Source organism: Trichechus manatus, unplaced genomic scaffold, assembly GCF_000243295.1.
Source record: "Trichechus manatus latirostris isolate Lorelei unplaced genomic scaffold, TriManLat1.0 scaffold00237, whole genome shotgun sequence".
In the NCBI taxonomy this organism is placed as follows: domain Eukaryota; kingdom Metazoa; phylum Chordata; class Mammalia; order Sirenia; family Trichechidae; genus Trichechus; species Trichechus manatus.
Genome location: NW_004444173.1, coordinates 1,545,332 through 1,559,872, shown reverse-complemented (window position 1 = coordinate 1,559,872; position 14,541 = coordinate 1,545,332). Strand labels below are relative to the sequence as shown.

Sequence of the window (14,541 nt, the reverse complement as noted above, 5' to 3'; positions counted from 1 at the left end):
CTGCCAAAGAGATAATGTTTCTAAACTACTCAGGGTTTTGATAAGAAATATTGGAGGTCAATTATTTAAATAACTAGAAAGTCATGAGCACAAGAATGAACATTTTAAAAAGTCGCTTGTGAAGTTCATAACAGAGAAAAAATAGTGTAAAACCTTCACAAACAATAATTTGTAATGATGATAGGTCATCTGACATTTTTTTTCTTAGAGTCAAAAATATGCCAAGCACTAGCAATGATATTTAGATTATGAAATCTGGATGTGAAACTCAACAGAACTACTGCATAAGCATTGATAAATCAGTAAATAACAAGAATGAAATAAGATTTATGAGTAGACAACAACATGCTTTCCTAGATTCCTAGGAAATGACTTCTTAAAGGGTATTTCTCAATGACACTCTGATACTCTGTATTACTACAAACCACTTATCATTTACCACCTTAGATAAACCCAGAACAAATGACTGTAATTAGTGAAACAAAGGTAACCAAGTGTAGCGTGAATCAGCTGCAGATACTATTGACAAATACCTTATTACTATTTCTATATTGGAAAACACTTGTCCCAGTCAACGCAGAACTGTTTGCTTACTAATCCTCTAGTATCAAGAATACAAATGACAACTTCAGATTCTATTGTCTTCCTTTGATTGACAAGACTACTAAATATTATCTGATTATGATGTAAGAAAGCTTATTCAGTTTCTTAAGTAAGGCATAACAATTTCTGACCACTATAAAGTACTATCTGATATTTATTTTGATATTTAGCACTATGCAGAAAAGCAAGCACATAAACAAAAATAGTATTTTAATGTTTTTCTAGATAAAATAACATATTTATTAAATATGTTTTAGAAAAAGAACAATTTGAAATAACCAAAGTTATGATTAGTCTGTACAGGCCCGTTGCTGTCCAGTCAATTCCGACCCATAGTGACCCTACAGGGCAGAGTAGAACGGCCCCATAGAATTTCCAAGGAGCGGTTGGTGGATTCAAACTGTGGACCTTTTGGTTAGCAGCCAGGCTCTTAACTACTGCTCCACCAGGGCCCCAGTTTGTGCAGAAGAAACTCTCATATCCGTGTCTAGTATGGAAATCTAGGTTTTGTTTAATAAACAGTAAGATTTATTTAATGACGATACTGATATTTCTTTTGTAAATATGATGAGAGACTTGAGCTCTTGAGCAAGTTTTGATTTTCAAATTCTTACAGTATTCTGTCATTCTCTGCATATATATGTTAATATCTCTGTATATAAATAGAGAAAATATGTTTTCAAAATTATGAACACTCTACACAAGTATTTTGGAGTTAAGAACAGTGAATTAGGTAAATTATTTAAAAAATAACATCCATCTTTTTTATCATACATTAATCTTTATAAAGACTTTTTTATTTTAAATTAAACTATGTATAATGCCAAGTCCGACTTTGTTTATAACATTCCATTGATAACTGCCATGCATAAGCCTGGAAATAAATTACTGATCAGTGAACTGCTGAGGAAAGTAGACGTGAGCTGAAGCTGGGATTAAGGAAACAGACTGAAAACAGCATGTAAAACATGTAAATATTTCACTAGACAAAGAGAAGTTTGGTCATTTATCCTATTTTTGCAAAAAGATATATAGAAAATAGAAGAATGGAAAATGTCCCTGATACACATTTACATGCTAGATGGAGAGAGATTATGGAACCAGAGAGGAGATTTTCATTTTGACACACTGTACTGCAAAATTTCCTAATTACAGTATGATGCTGGGGCGGGGGGAGGGATTTTTTGATAGATGCAATTTTCTTTAGTGGAAAATTTTTTATGAATGATTGTTTGTTTTCAAACTAAAATTAAATTACATTACAATTGTAAAGTTGATAGAATTCAAGTTCTAAGACAGAATTGTTTATTGAGCCCCGCTAAAGATGGGTACGAATATAAAATTTGGAATTAATACAATTTTCCTCACATGATGGATAGTATTTTAAATATACCACATAAGACCATACACAATCTTTCACATTTTTTTCTACACTATGTCCAAGTATTCTTTGAATTTTTATATGTTAATTTTCCACACCAAAAAATTTTAATAAACTAGTATCTAAACATTAATATAAAGATGTCATTTGATTATGTTAGATGGTAGTTTTAGTATAACTTGTTTTCACACATCGCTTATACTCAGGTCTGCCCATTTCCCTCTCTTGCTAGTGTATGATTTTCTGCCATCCTTAACTACTAGAAGCTAGTTAAAATTCCCTTAAAATTGGTAACAAAGTTCTCATGAGTTGAAAATCTATAGAAATATACATATGTATATCATATGCATACCAAGGGAAGTGAGAAATATGTTAAGGTTTCTGTGTTGGAAGAACAGACTGCAACTCGGAAGAAGGAAAAAAAAACTTGTAAATAATATTCTTGATAAACGTATACATTAATGATTTTAAGATGGAACTGCCATAGTAATAATATACAGCTTTATGTAATTAGAATGAAAAGTAAGGTGGCTCAAATTGTGCATGAATTTTTTCATCAGTTTTACTGATAAAACAAATGCATTTATCTCTCACTACGAAAGTATCAAAAAAAATAGCAAAAAATCCCCTTAAAAGACATATAATACAGATAGCAAATCAATAAACTAATAAGTAACAGAAAAATTAATTGAAAATGGATCGTTTTCATTTGTCTTTTAGATATATAGTTTGCAAATCAAACAGCTTCACCTTAGGGAACTATCGTACTACCAATGATGTTTTATCTTTTATCATCTATCACTAATCCTATTAAACATATTACTTTAATTAGTAAATAAGCTGAAATACATTTGTTTTGTTGTCATACGTGACTGCATGATGCACAGGGATGCCAGATAATACAGTACATTTTACAAATTAAATTGCATACTTTTCACATTGCTTCTAATTTTTAATGGCATGAATTGAAGGCCTAAGAGAAAATAAGTTGGACTTTTTTTTTTTCCTCATTCAAATACTCTTGCCATAGAACCAGTGGAATTTATATAACAGGAAAATATAGGGCTACCCTCTTTTCTGAAATTTTAGTAATTTGTAAGAAATGTTTCAATGTATGTATTTTTTTACTTGCAATCTCTTTTCTTGGTTATTTATTTTTTTGGCAGGGCACTTTGCAGAAATAATCTGCTCTGCAAGAAATGACAGCTGACGTGATAGACTGCCTGTTATGCAAAGATATATTTAGACAAATTTTAAAATACATATTTTCAAATGGTAAGTATCTTGTCCCTTACTGTCAGAGGCAATGGGTATTACCATTTTGAACAAACTGTTGTTTCAAAACTATTAGAACTGTATTCAATGTGTGCTATTTTCTAATCAATGTCATAATATAAAATTAAGTGTATATTTTTCCCAAGCAACAAGCCTTCATAAAAATGCTTTTTTTTCCTCCAACCAAATATGACAAAATAATTTTAAAAGAAGTCAACACTCTTCATTTTTTGAGGAAGTTTCCAGTCTTGCTTTTACCTACTTAAAACTGGACAACTAAACTCGGTGTCCTTGAGTTGATTGCAACTCAGAGCAACCCTTTAAGGACAGAGTAGAACTGTCCCATAGAGTCTCCAAGGAACACCTGCTGGATTCAAACTGCTGCCATTTTGGTTAGCAGCTGTAGCACTTAACCACTATGCCACCACGGTTTCCAGGACAGCTAGGAGATATTAATTTTAACCTTGAATGCTGCCATAATTTTTAGGAAAATCTTTCTGAGCAGAAAACTCTCATGATCATTCACTAATAAAAAGATCAAAACATTTTCTCCCTACCTATCGTCCTTCCAAATGTTTCCATTTTTATCCAATTTCTCTCAATATTTTGTCAGATATTTTGTCCTATTATAAATCTCTCCACATTATCAGACTGTAGCTCAGAGATTCACCAGAAACCTGTAGAGGCTTTTTCAAACACAGCTGTAACTTTATTTTGAATCTATAAACCCAGTAGCCAGTTTGCCAGTATGTAAATTCTTACTGGAGTTGGGAATGGTAAGTTAGTATTTTATGTTTGAGCCAAGAATTTTCTTTCTGGTATTTTATTAGTGCAATGGGTTAACGCAATTCAAGACATACTTTATCTTTATCTGCTAATTTGATAACATTGGCGATTCATATCACTTTGTTATTTAATTTATAGCTAAATTTTAACCCTGTATGATGTATAAATCAAGTAATAATTAGTCAAGAACTAAATACATTTATAAGCTAAATTCTCTTATAACTGAAAGAAAAATTCTAAGAAGAAAAATTTTAAAATTTTCAGGTAGACTCTGTTAAATAAGAAGCAACATTAATTGAATCATTTATTAGAGTTCTCTTTTTCAACATATTTTTAAAAAACTACAAAGTATTATGAACAAATTCATAATTAATCTCAGTAATATGTACATTGTCCATATTTAATAAATTAAAAAAATTGTTTCTAGCTAATAAACAGATCTCCTTTGAATAGCTCCACTAATACTAAAAATGTTTAAGAATATCCAACTATGTTTATATTGAATAATGTTTTATCAGTATTCTTTGTTAGAAAAAATATCTTATAATCTGATGACATGATTTGAAAATTCTGAATTATGACAAAATAAGCAAAATTGGAAACATTTTTAAAGTCCACTCTGACTTACTTAGCCACTTAAAGCTGTGATTAATCAGTTTTTCCTCTTGTGATGGTTTATGCATGCGTTTACCACATCTTCTTGGACTTCTGCCATATCTAACCAATACATCAATAATGTGTTGAAAAAAACGGAAAGCACCTTGACAAGGCTTTAGAAAGAAAGTGCCACAGAGCAGTGGTCAAGCCGAAGCACTTCACACATGGAGCCAGGTGCAGGGGAAAACTGAAAAAGCTTATGTAATTCTCTCTGCAGCTGCCTCTGTGTTTAAAGCCCTTCTATGAGCAGGATTGGTGACTTCAAATGGCTTAAAAAGGAGAAAAGCAAGAAGGGGAGGAAAGAAAGAAAAAAAAGAAAACTATTCATAGACAAATAAATAGAAGGCATATCTAAATAAATAGATACAAGTGATGCTAACAAAGAAAAAGCAAGTGAGAATAAAGAAAAAGTTAGGAAGTTTAAACAGGTGAAACACTAAGATTAAATAGTATATACAATGTAGTATGGAATAAGGTGCAAACTAAGAGAGTTTTCAGACCAATATCAATATTTTTACAGTATTGTTTTGTTTTGTTTTTCTTCCCCCTTGATAATGTAACATTTTCTCCCACCTAAAACCTAGCTGAGTGGAATCTGCTAATTACTATTTTTTTCCTCCTAACCTGGAAATAGATGCTTTATGAATAATATTTCCTAAGTATGTTGATTTGGAAAATCATTAATACCTGATCTTACAAAGAAATAAAACAGATTTTGTACCTATTTATCTAAAATGGGCTTTACTTTTTGGAATATTCGAGCTGCTGGGTGTGAGTTTACAGTACACAATATCAGTGTGGACTAAAAAAAGTCATTAAGTAAATGCATTTTAATTCTCTGTATTTAGGGTTTTATACTGAAAAAGAAAACATTTCAAAAGTACTCTTACAATAAAATTAGACATAGTAAATCTGACTGCAATTCAGCACACAAAAGTGCCATTACTTCTTAATATAAGTGTATTATTACAATCCTAAAACAGCTATTATTGTGCCCAGCAGGTTGTGGCTGCCCTGTAACTGCTAATCAAATACATAAATAGATTGGTAATTCGGAAATACTTTTACATGTTTCCCTGTAACTGCTAATCAAATACATAAACAGATGGGTCATTCTGAAATACTTTTACATGTTTAAGAATTTAAAGACTAAACATTTCTCCATTTTTATAAAGAAAAATACAGACACTGTCTTTTTGTAAATATATCTGGAGCAACACATTTTAGGATTTTCTCATTTCTTTAAATGCTTTGCCATCTCAAATAATTTGAAAGAACCCACCAAAGCGGTAACAGTGAGTGCCTATAAAAGAAAATAGCTACTAGTAAGATGCATTGATCAGAATATATTCCCATTTATTGTCCACATTTGGCCCCTTTTGCAGATGTTTATTCATTTCTCTTTCTTTGGTTAGGTTATTACGGCTCACTATGTCTGAGGGACTAAACTAATTGAAATGTTCATTGAGATTGGAGTGCTACAGAAAACCGAGGGGAGGCGTGGTGGGCAAGGAATAAAACGAATCCAAGGAAACATGCAGCAGGTCCTTTTTTTACATATATATTAAGCATTTTGTTTTAAAGTTGAAAGACTAATAAATTAGAAACTCTGAAAAAAAAGAATGGGAACGAGCAATTCTAAACGTACAGCTTTTAAAAGATAACAATAAATCATATGCCATATATAGGCCAAAAATGAAAGGGACTTTGTACTCAAATATAAACTTCTGGCAAGATCTGGTTTGTTGTCAGTTTCCCAGACACTAAATAGATGCTCTGTTCACTTAGCGTGAGGGCCCGCAAGGGGCAAAGACCTCCGGGGATTCTTGGCAGTTCTCAAGTCTCATTAGGTCTGCATATTAATGACTTGCAGCAATATAAAGAGACCCTTGAGCAGCCTTTTTTCCCCTTCCTCCTGCCTGGGTTTCCCAAGGCTAAGAGCAGCCGCACACACAGCACACATTAGCCAAGTGAGAGACTTGCAGCAACCACTGCTGCCAGGCGACCATGGGGCGTCCACTGCCCTTTGACACACTGCCTCAGCACCATTCAAAGGTCCAGACAGTGTGTTAAGGAATGGTGCTCTCGAGGACCAAGGCTACCTTGAAAATGAGGGCCCTGTCACTCTATGGTTATATCACTAACCAAAGTAAAGGTCAAATCTCAAGGGAACTGAGTTTAACTCAGAGATAGGCCAATGATGGACATGTTTAGAAGTTATAGAAGTTGATCTGCCTTTCCAGGTCGTTATGTGTCAGAGAAATACAAAACTAAATAGAATAAGTAAATATGAAAAACTAGGTATATATTTTATATCTTTTGTTTAGTTTTAATACTAGTAATCAGAGTTATAAGGATACTATAAAACTTAAAGGTTAAAGTTATATAGAGGAAAATTAAGTAAACAAAATAAATAACAAAGTAAAATCAAATAATGGAAAATATACATATCACATTGCCTCTCCCATCAGTGATTATCATTGATATACACAAGTTCAACTTTTGTCAGGTGATTGACCGTGTTGAAAATATGAGGAAATTGAGGACCTTTCAGAAAATATACATTATCTTATGTTTACTTATGCCCTGAACCCCAAGGACCTAAAATTAGAAATACTGCTTTCAACCTATTTGTGACTTTTAATCACTATTCTTTTTCACATTCCATTCAGTACTTTTTGGAATACAAAATGCATTGCTCTGAAAAGCAAAATATTTGGATTCTAGTCCCCAGTCATCCATTTATGCTCTTGTGACCTTATGCAGGTCAATCAATTTTATTCATCTTCAGTTACCTCATTCATAAGCAAGGCTAATAATATATTAATTTACTAAAGACTGGGCATTGGACCAGGTGAAAGCCCTATGGCTCTTTGAATGCAGTAAAATTCCATTAAAGAACATTACATATAGAAGAAACTTTTCATATTTTAATATACTCAACAATTAATTTCGAACTTTAACTCTCCAACCAATGAAGGTTAAATAGTTAAATTTTTAAAATCCTCTTTGAGTGTATGACTATCTGCATAAGATAGTACCATCTTTCTGTAATGTTACCAAAAAATTATCTACAACACTATTGTTTTCAGATTTTTTTTTAAACAAAATTCAGCATTTAGATTGCCCTTTGATCACACTCACACTTACCAGCTGACTGGCCGCGGTTGGTGGCATCATGATCACTATCTCCCTGCTCACTGTCTCCATGACCACTGTCCTTAGAGCTTACTATGTCAGCTTCCTGGAATGCAGAACTAGGAGTACAAAAATGTGAATATTAGAATAAAAAAAAAAAGAGTGAAGAAACAGAAAATATTCTTCTGCCACCATATGGTCACAGATGGTGCTGCATTCTCATAGACCTCAGCTGGCTTTCTTTCTGCATAAAGTTAGTTTTCATAACCTACACCTAACTCTTCAAATTTGAGCGTTAGCAGTCAGTTTGAATGCTGACTCACATATTTAGGCATTATTCTTTGATTGGAGCTAAGTGTATGTTATATTATTATCATAAAACACAGATGTAAATATACATCTGGAAGAGTTAGGAAGACTATCAGAAGAAGTATAGGAGTGTAAACTGATAAAATATCTAAATATTTTAGTAAATTATAAATAAATGAAGCACATCCATCTTTTAATGTATTGTCTAGCAAAACCAACATGATCAATAGTTATGGCCTGTCTTAATCAGAAAAGCTTCATAAATTTTTATATTTTAATATCTGATAATATACCTACTTGCTGACTTTGCTAGGTAGTACAATGTCCATACATCAAGCTAGGAAAAAATGTCCATACCTGTTAACTCGCCGAGGTCTGTCAACTAGATAGCTGAGCTCTGCTCGCTGGTGTTTAGTCTAGGAAAAAAAAATAAATAAATCAAGAGCATTTGAATAGTAAGAGTCTAACTAATAGTCTCCTCTTGAGTTGGGCACGATAACTAGCTTAAGTAATTGTGTACAGTCTTATGAATTTCCAAGCTCACCTAACACCTCTGTCTAATGATTGCTGGGTAAGGGAGATATGCAGGCATCAGCAAAGAAACTTTAATCTATTTTTCAGTCAGTTGGAAAGGAAAAACAAAACAACAACAATACTTTTTAAATTGCAGAAATACAGGCTGACTTTAGTTTTTTTGTTGTTGTTGAGAGAATGCAAATGACCTCATAGTTAGTGCTCATAAACTATAGTCTCTAACCGAGTCAATCTAGCTATACTATGCGGTCTTTTAGTAGCCTAAAAAAGTGTTTCGGTGCATACTGGTAGACACAAGAAAAACAGCACGCTCAATAAGAAAAAAAAAAGTTTGGATATTTCATGGAATTATTTTGTTGTTTATTTTCAAAATGTGTTTAAGATACAAATGAACTGTACAAATATTCATGAAAGTCAAATAATAATGTCTAATACTCAAATAAATAAAATAACCTGCCAAGAAAAGAGTTCATAACCCTCCCCCAATTCTTTCCCCTCCAAAAGCCCTCTGTATTCTCCTCCTCCCTCCACCACCCACATACCTTTTCTAGTCCAAACTTTCTTTTACATAAATCAACTTTGTTCTCCACCCTTCTCCAACTTTGCCACTTCTCCATCTTTTAAAGAGAAATCGGAATTGACAAGCCAAATTATTTGATGAAGAAAGTCAACAGCAGAGATTTATCAAAAAACAGTGGCAAAAAAGGTGATGATTGGGTAAAAGATATATTTAAGACAACAATTGTTTAAGCCTTTTGTTAATTTACTCTTACAGGGGTTTGTGCCAAAGCAACTTCATTCAAATTCACACTGTGTGGGCATTCAGCTTCAAGAGCGTCTGTAAATGCTGTCCAGAGAAGAACTGAAGGCTTTTCTGCAACCCGAGTTCAGAGAACAAGGATCTGATAACTCTTCACTAAAACATGCATTTGAATTTAGACAACTGTGTAAAGTTAAAACAATCTATAGCTTACTTTTACACGAGACTGAAAGCATCGATAAACAAAGCAAAATAGAATCAACTTTATTAACGCCTGGGACAGACCAAAAAGAAAAAGATCTTTGCCAGAGTGCTAGAAAGTCGCTACTCCGCACTCTCCCGCCCTCCCCGCCCTTTCCACTTTACCCCAAGGTTTCTGAGAAGGGAAAGTACTGACAGGAGGTTCGAATTTTAAAGGAAAGATGGGAGAGGGAGCTCTAAAGTGACAAAGCACCAAGGGGAGGGAATGAAAGTAAACGTGGAGAGGTGGAGCGCAGAGGATTAGAAACAACACGTAGGTTACACAAGAAGGGGTGGCAGAGGGTGATCCCCCATCCCCGCCCCCACAACGATACAAATAAGCTAATACTCTAAAAATAAATACACAGTGCACCAGAGATACAAGGGCCGGGCTAGAGGAGGCTCTCAGATGGAGGAGATGAGAGATGGTGGTCCTTTCGCTTCAGCCTTACCTCGTTGGACAAAATGCTTCCATTGGAGATGATGTCGGGCTGCTGGTCGGTGTAGCCGGTGACTATGGCCCCGCAGGGGTTGTGCTCAGTGTCCGTACTCCGAGAGGGGCTGCAGGGCTTAAGGAACATCAGATCGGTCTTGGCGGACTCTGGGGTCAGGCAGACCTGGTAGCAGTAATTCTGGTTGTGGTGGTGGGAGCCAAAGCCCCCGGACTCCTCTACAGGCACCTGGGCCGGGTTACTGGGTACGTTTGAGCTCTGTACCAGCATGATGTCGGACTTACTGAGTTTCTTCTTGCGCGCCCGGGCTTGGCGGCCGCAGCAGGTCGAGCCCCCACCGCCGCAGCAGCAGCAGCAGAGGCAGCAATCGCTGGCCAGACACGTGTAGATGTTGAGCTTTTTCTCCTTTTGGCAACGCACGGCCAGCACGATCATCGCCAGCAGGAAGATGAAGGACACTGAGCCCAGTGCGATAATGAGGATGAGGGTGAGGTCCAGTGAGGTCTCCCCGCCACCAGAGCGGCTGGGGCGTTGATGCTCCCCCGACCCCCCACCACCGCTCCCACCCCCTCCCGGGGGTTCCACGGCGCCATCCACCAGCTGCACCACCAGAGTGGCTGTGGAGGACAGGGGCGGCTGCCCGTGGTCGCGCACCTCGATCACCAGCTCGTAAGGCCGCTGGGGGTCGCGCTTGGCTGGCACCCGGCGCGCTGTGCGGAGCTCCCCGGTGCGCCAGTCCATGCGGAAGAGGTTCATTTCGTTGCCTCGCACGATGCTGTAGGTGAGTCGGGCGTTCTCGCCGTCATCCGCGTCCACCGCGGCCACGCGGGTGAGTAGGTAACCCGGCTCCGCCGAGCGGGGCAGCACCTCGCGCGCTGGAGTCCCGTTGCGCCCTGGGAGGGGCGCCACGATGGCAGGAGCATTATCGTTCTGATCCACGATGAGGATGTTGACCGTGGCGTTGCCCGCCAGCGCCTGGGGGCTGCCGGCGTCCCTCGCTTCCACCTGAAAGCTGAAGTCCTTGAGCTGCTCATAATCGAAGGAGCGCAGGGCGTACAAGTAGCCGTTCTCGGAGTTGATGGACACGTAGGTGAAGACGCTCATGCCCTGGATTTGGCACTCGAGGATGGAGTAGGCTATCTGGGCGTTGGCACCCTCATCGCGGTCCGTGGCGCTCACCGCGTAAATGTAGGCTCCTGGCACGTTGTTCTCGGTCACATACACGTCGTAGACAGGCTGGCTGAAGCGTGGCGCATTGTCGTTCACATCTGACACTTGCACCTGAATCGACTTACTAGTGGAGAGCGCCGGCTCGCCCCGGTCCCGGGCCACCACGGTTAGGGTGTAGGAGTCACCCGCCTCTCGGTCCAGGGGGGCCTCAGTCACGATAGTGTAGTAGTTCTTGAAGGAAGACTTGAGGCGGAACGGCACGTCCCCCAGCAGCTCACACTGCACCTGCCCATTCTCCTCGGAGTCGCGGTCTGTCACGCTAAACAGGGCCACCACTGTGCCGGGCGCGGCGCCCTCGCTCACTGCCTCCTTCACGGTGCTGAAACTGATCTCCGGCGCGTTGTCGTTAGCATCTAGCACTCGCACTAGCACCTTGCAGTGCGCGGGCACGGCGTTGGGGCCCAGGTCTTTGGCTTGCACGTACACTTGGTACACCGGGCTCTCTTCATAGTCCAGCTCGCCGCTCACCTCCAGCCGGCCGGTGCGCGGAGAGAGTCCGAAGAGCTCCCGCGCCCGGGGCGAGATGTGGCTGCTAAAAGAGTACACAACCTCGCCGTTTTGGCCCTCGTCTGGGTCCGTGGCGTTGAGCTGGATCACGAGCGTGCCCGGGGGCGAATTTTCTGGTAGGGACACAGTGTAGACGGGTTGGTCGAAGGCGGGCACGTTGTCGTTGGAGTCTAGCACTCGGATGGTGAGTAGGGCTGTGCCGGTGCGCTGCTGCTGGGGGGGCAGGCCCCCTCCCCCGCCGCCGCCGCCGCCTCCTTCTCCTCCTCCTCCCCCGTCCACCGCGGTCAGCACGTAGCGGTGCACCGCTTGCTGCTCTCGGTCCAAAGGCTTCTCCAGCACCAACTCGGCGAATCGGTTGCCATCCCCCTGGGTCTGCACGTCCAGGGAGAAGTAGCTGTTGGGGGTGATCTCGTAGTCGCGCAGGGAGTTGGTGCCCACGTCTGGGTCGAATGCGCTCTCCAAAGGGAAGCGGGTGCCTGGCGTGGCGCTTTCGGATATCTCCACCGTCAAGTCCGGCTCTGGGAAGGAGGGGGGGTTGTCATTGATGTCTAAGACCTCAATCTCCACCCGGAACAGTTCCAGGGGGTTCTCCAGGAAGACCTCTAGGTGCAGGACGCAGGAGGGGCTCTGCTTGCAAATTTGCTCGCGGTCGATCTTTTCGTTCACGTACAGCACCCCGGTCTCCAGGTTGAGGTCCAAGTAAGGGGTCCTTGAGTTGGGCACTGTCTGAAACCTCCGAGCTGAAAGTTTTGTAATGTCCAAGCCCAGATCTTCAGCGATATTCCCCACGAAAGTGCCATGTTCCTGCTCCTCCTGCACCGTGTAGTGAAGCTGGGAAAATACTCCCTCCACCATCCAGAGCAAGGCAAAGAATAATAGCACAATCATCTCCAAAGGGAAAGGAAGCAGCTTCCCGCAGCCAGTCAGCCACCCAATCACCTCCCCCACCACCACGAAAAAAAAATCTCAAAAAAAAAACAAAAAACAAATAAAAGTGCGCTACGTGGGGGGGGGGGGGGGGTTCCTGTGGCTTTCTGTCTTTAAAAATCTTATTCCTTTTGCTTCATTTTAGGGCTTCCCCTAATCCAACCTCATTTTTCAATCTTAGCGCAGGAAGGGTGACAGGCGTCCCCTTTCCTCATCTGTAATCTTCCCACTGACCAATTAATAAAATAATGATAATACAATAGTCAGCGTCCTTTACTCCCACAGTCTTGGCGCAACGCGGCGCTGGCAAATCCCAAGGAGGAAATTTCGGTATTTCAAGTCTGTCCTCGGTTTGTCTTCTTGCTGATGGGAGGAGGAGGAAAAGAAAGAGGAGAAGGAGGAGGAAGATGAAGAGGAAGAGGAGATGCTGCTGGAACCGCTGAACATGCCTCTTAATGTCAACGGCTGGCAAATGCAAAAGGGCTTAAAAACAGCGAAAGAATTTTGTGCCGAAAAAGCACAGAACGGCTCTGCAGCATAAAACTTTCATTCTCTTCATTTCTCCGGATGAATGTTCTTCTTGGCATTTTTGCCTCTATTTGTATTTTTTGGCTTTCATAGTCTTGTCTTTCTCTGTCCTCATGTCCACCGTCATTTCCCTGTTAGTATAAGCAGTTTCTTGTCTGTTGTTTCCTTCCCAAGACTCTTTCCCTCTAATCTGTCTCTCTCCCTTCCAGTCCTTCCTCCCTCCTATCTCAGCCTCAGAACCTGTGATCTCCGCTAGCAGTTTCTGAGCTCCGAGCGCTCGGCTTCTCCGTTTTTGTGCAGCGCCCTCATTTTGCCAACCAGTCGCTGAGAAGCACCACCCACCGAGCCGCCGCTGATTGGCCACTGTGGCCGTCAAGCAGGAGCGTCACGCGGCAGCCGGGCGGGGCGGGGCCGAGCCGGCGCTTGGGCGACCCGGGTGAATGTGAGTGTGAGAGCGAGAATAGCCCGGCAGGTCCCGAGGTGCTAGCTGGGGACTCTGCCGCGGAAAGTTCAGTCCCCAGCCGCAGGTAATGGGGAGGGAATAGAGAGGTTCCCCTGTTTGCATCAGCAAATGCGAAAACTTAATAATAACAGCAGCAGTATCGTCACCCAGGAGCGGGATTTCCAATGATGCTAACATTCTTTTTGCTTTAAGGTATTTTCCCACCTCCGGATCGTGGAAATAAATCACCGCGAGGGGGGAAAAGTTGCAGAAGAGCCACTAATTGACCGGGGTTACTAATTAAAGGACTCTGGCTGAAGTTGCCAGAACATTTAAAAAAAAAAAAAAAAGGATGCAAATGTGGCATGTGCCAAAATAAGCGTGAGGGTCTGAAGGGGCTGCGTGTAAAGCAGTTAGGGTAGGGGGCGGAGATGGATCCTAAGAAGCCGAGGGACTCGCACCAAAGGATGTGCTCTGGCCGCTCTTACAGATTTCATGCGTTAGACGTGCCTTTTCCTTCCATAAATGCATAGCCACAAAATTCTTACCCAATAGATTAACTCGCTTGGAGACCTAGCTTTGAGCTGTGAGCTCTTTGATAAATGACCGAGGAGTTTCATTTGAGCCTGCCATCCTAGCGCCGGGCTGGGCGAGCACAGGGCACCGAGCCCTGCGGGGCGCTGTGAAGCGCCTACGTTATCCTTGAGCGTTGCGCGGCAAGTGTTCCGCGGCGGTGGAGTGGACAGGCTATTTTCTGCTTTTTTCTGATGAT

The 14,541-nt window shown here is 40.7% G+C and overlaps 1 protein-coding gene across 2 annotated transcripts in view; it reads right to left on the bottom strand.

Moving 5' to 3' along the window:
• The window catches only part of PCDH10 (protocadherin 10), a 47,877-nt gene extending 34,207 nt beyond the window's left edge, over positions 1-13,670 (bottom strand). Inside the window, exons 1-3 of one of the 2 annotated variants that reach the window (XM_004389260.3) lie at positions 10,136-13,670; positions 8,507-8,565; positions 7,853-7,959 (exon numbers count right to left, since the gene is read on the bottom strand). In XM_004389260.3, the coding sequence (XP_004389317.1) occupies positions 7,853-7,959; positions 8,507-8,565; positions 10,136-12,760 (2,791 nt within the window). In that variant the 5' untranslated portion in view covers positions 12,761-13,670. The remainder of the gene's footprint in view (positions 1-7,852; positions 7,960-8,506; positions 8,566-10,135) is intronic. The other variant, XM_004389259.1, reaches the window with a different exon arrangement.
• Positions 13,671-14,541: the final 871 nt, after the last annotated feature.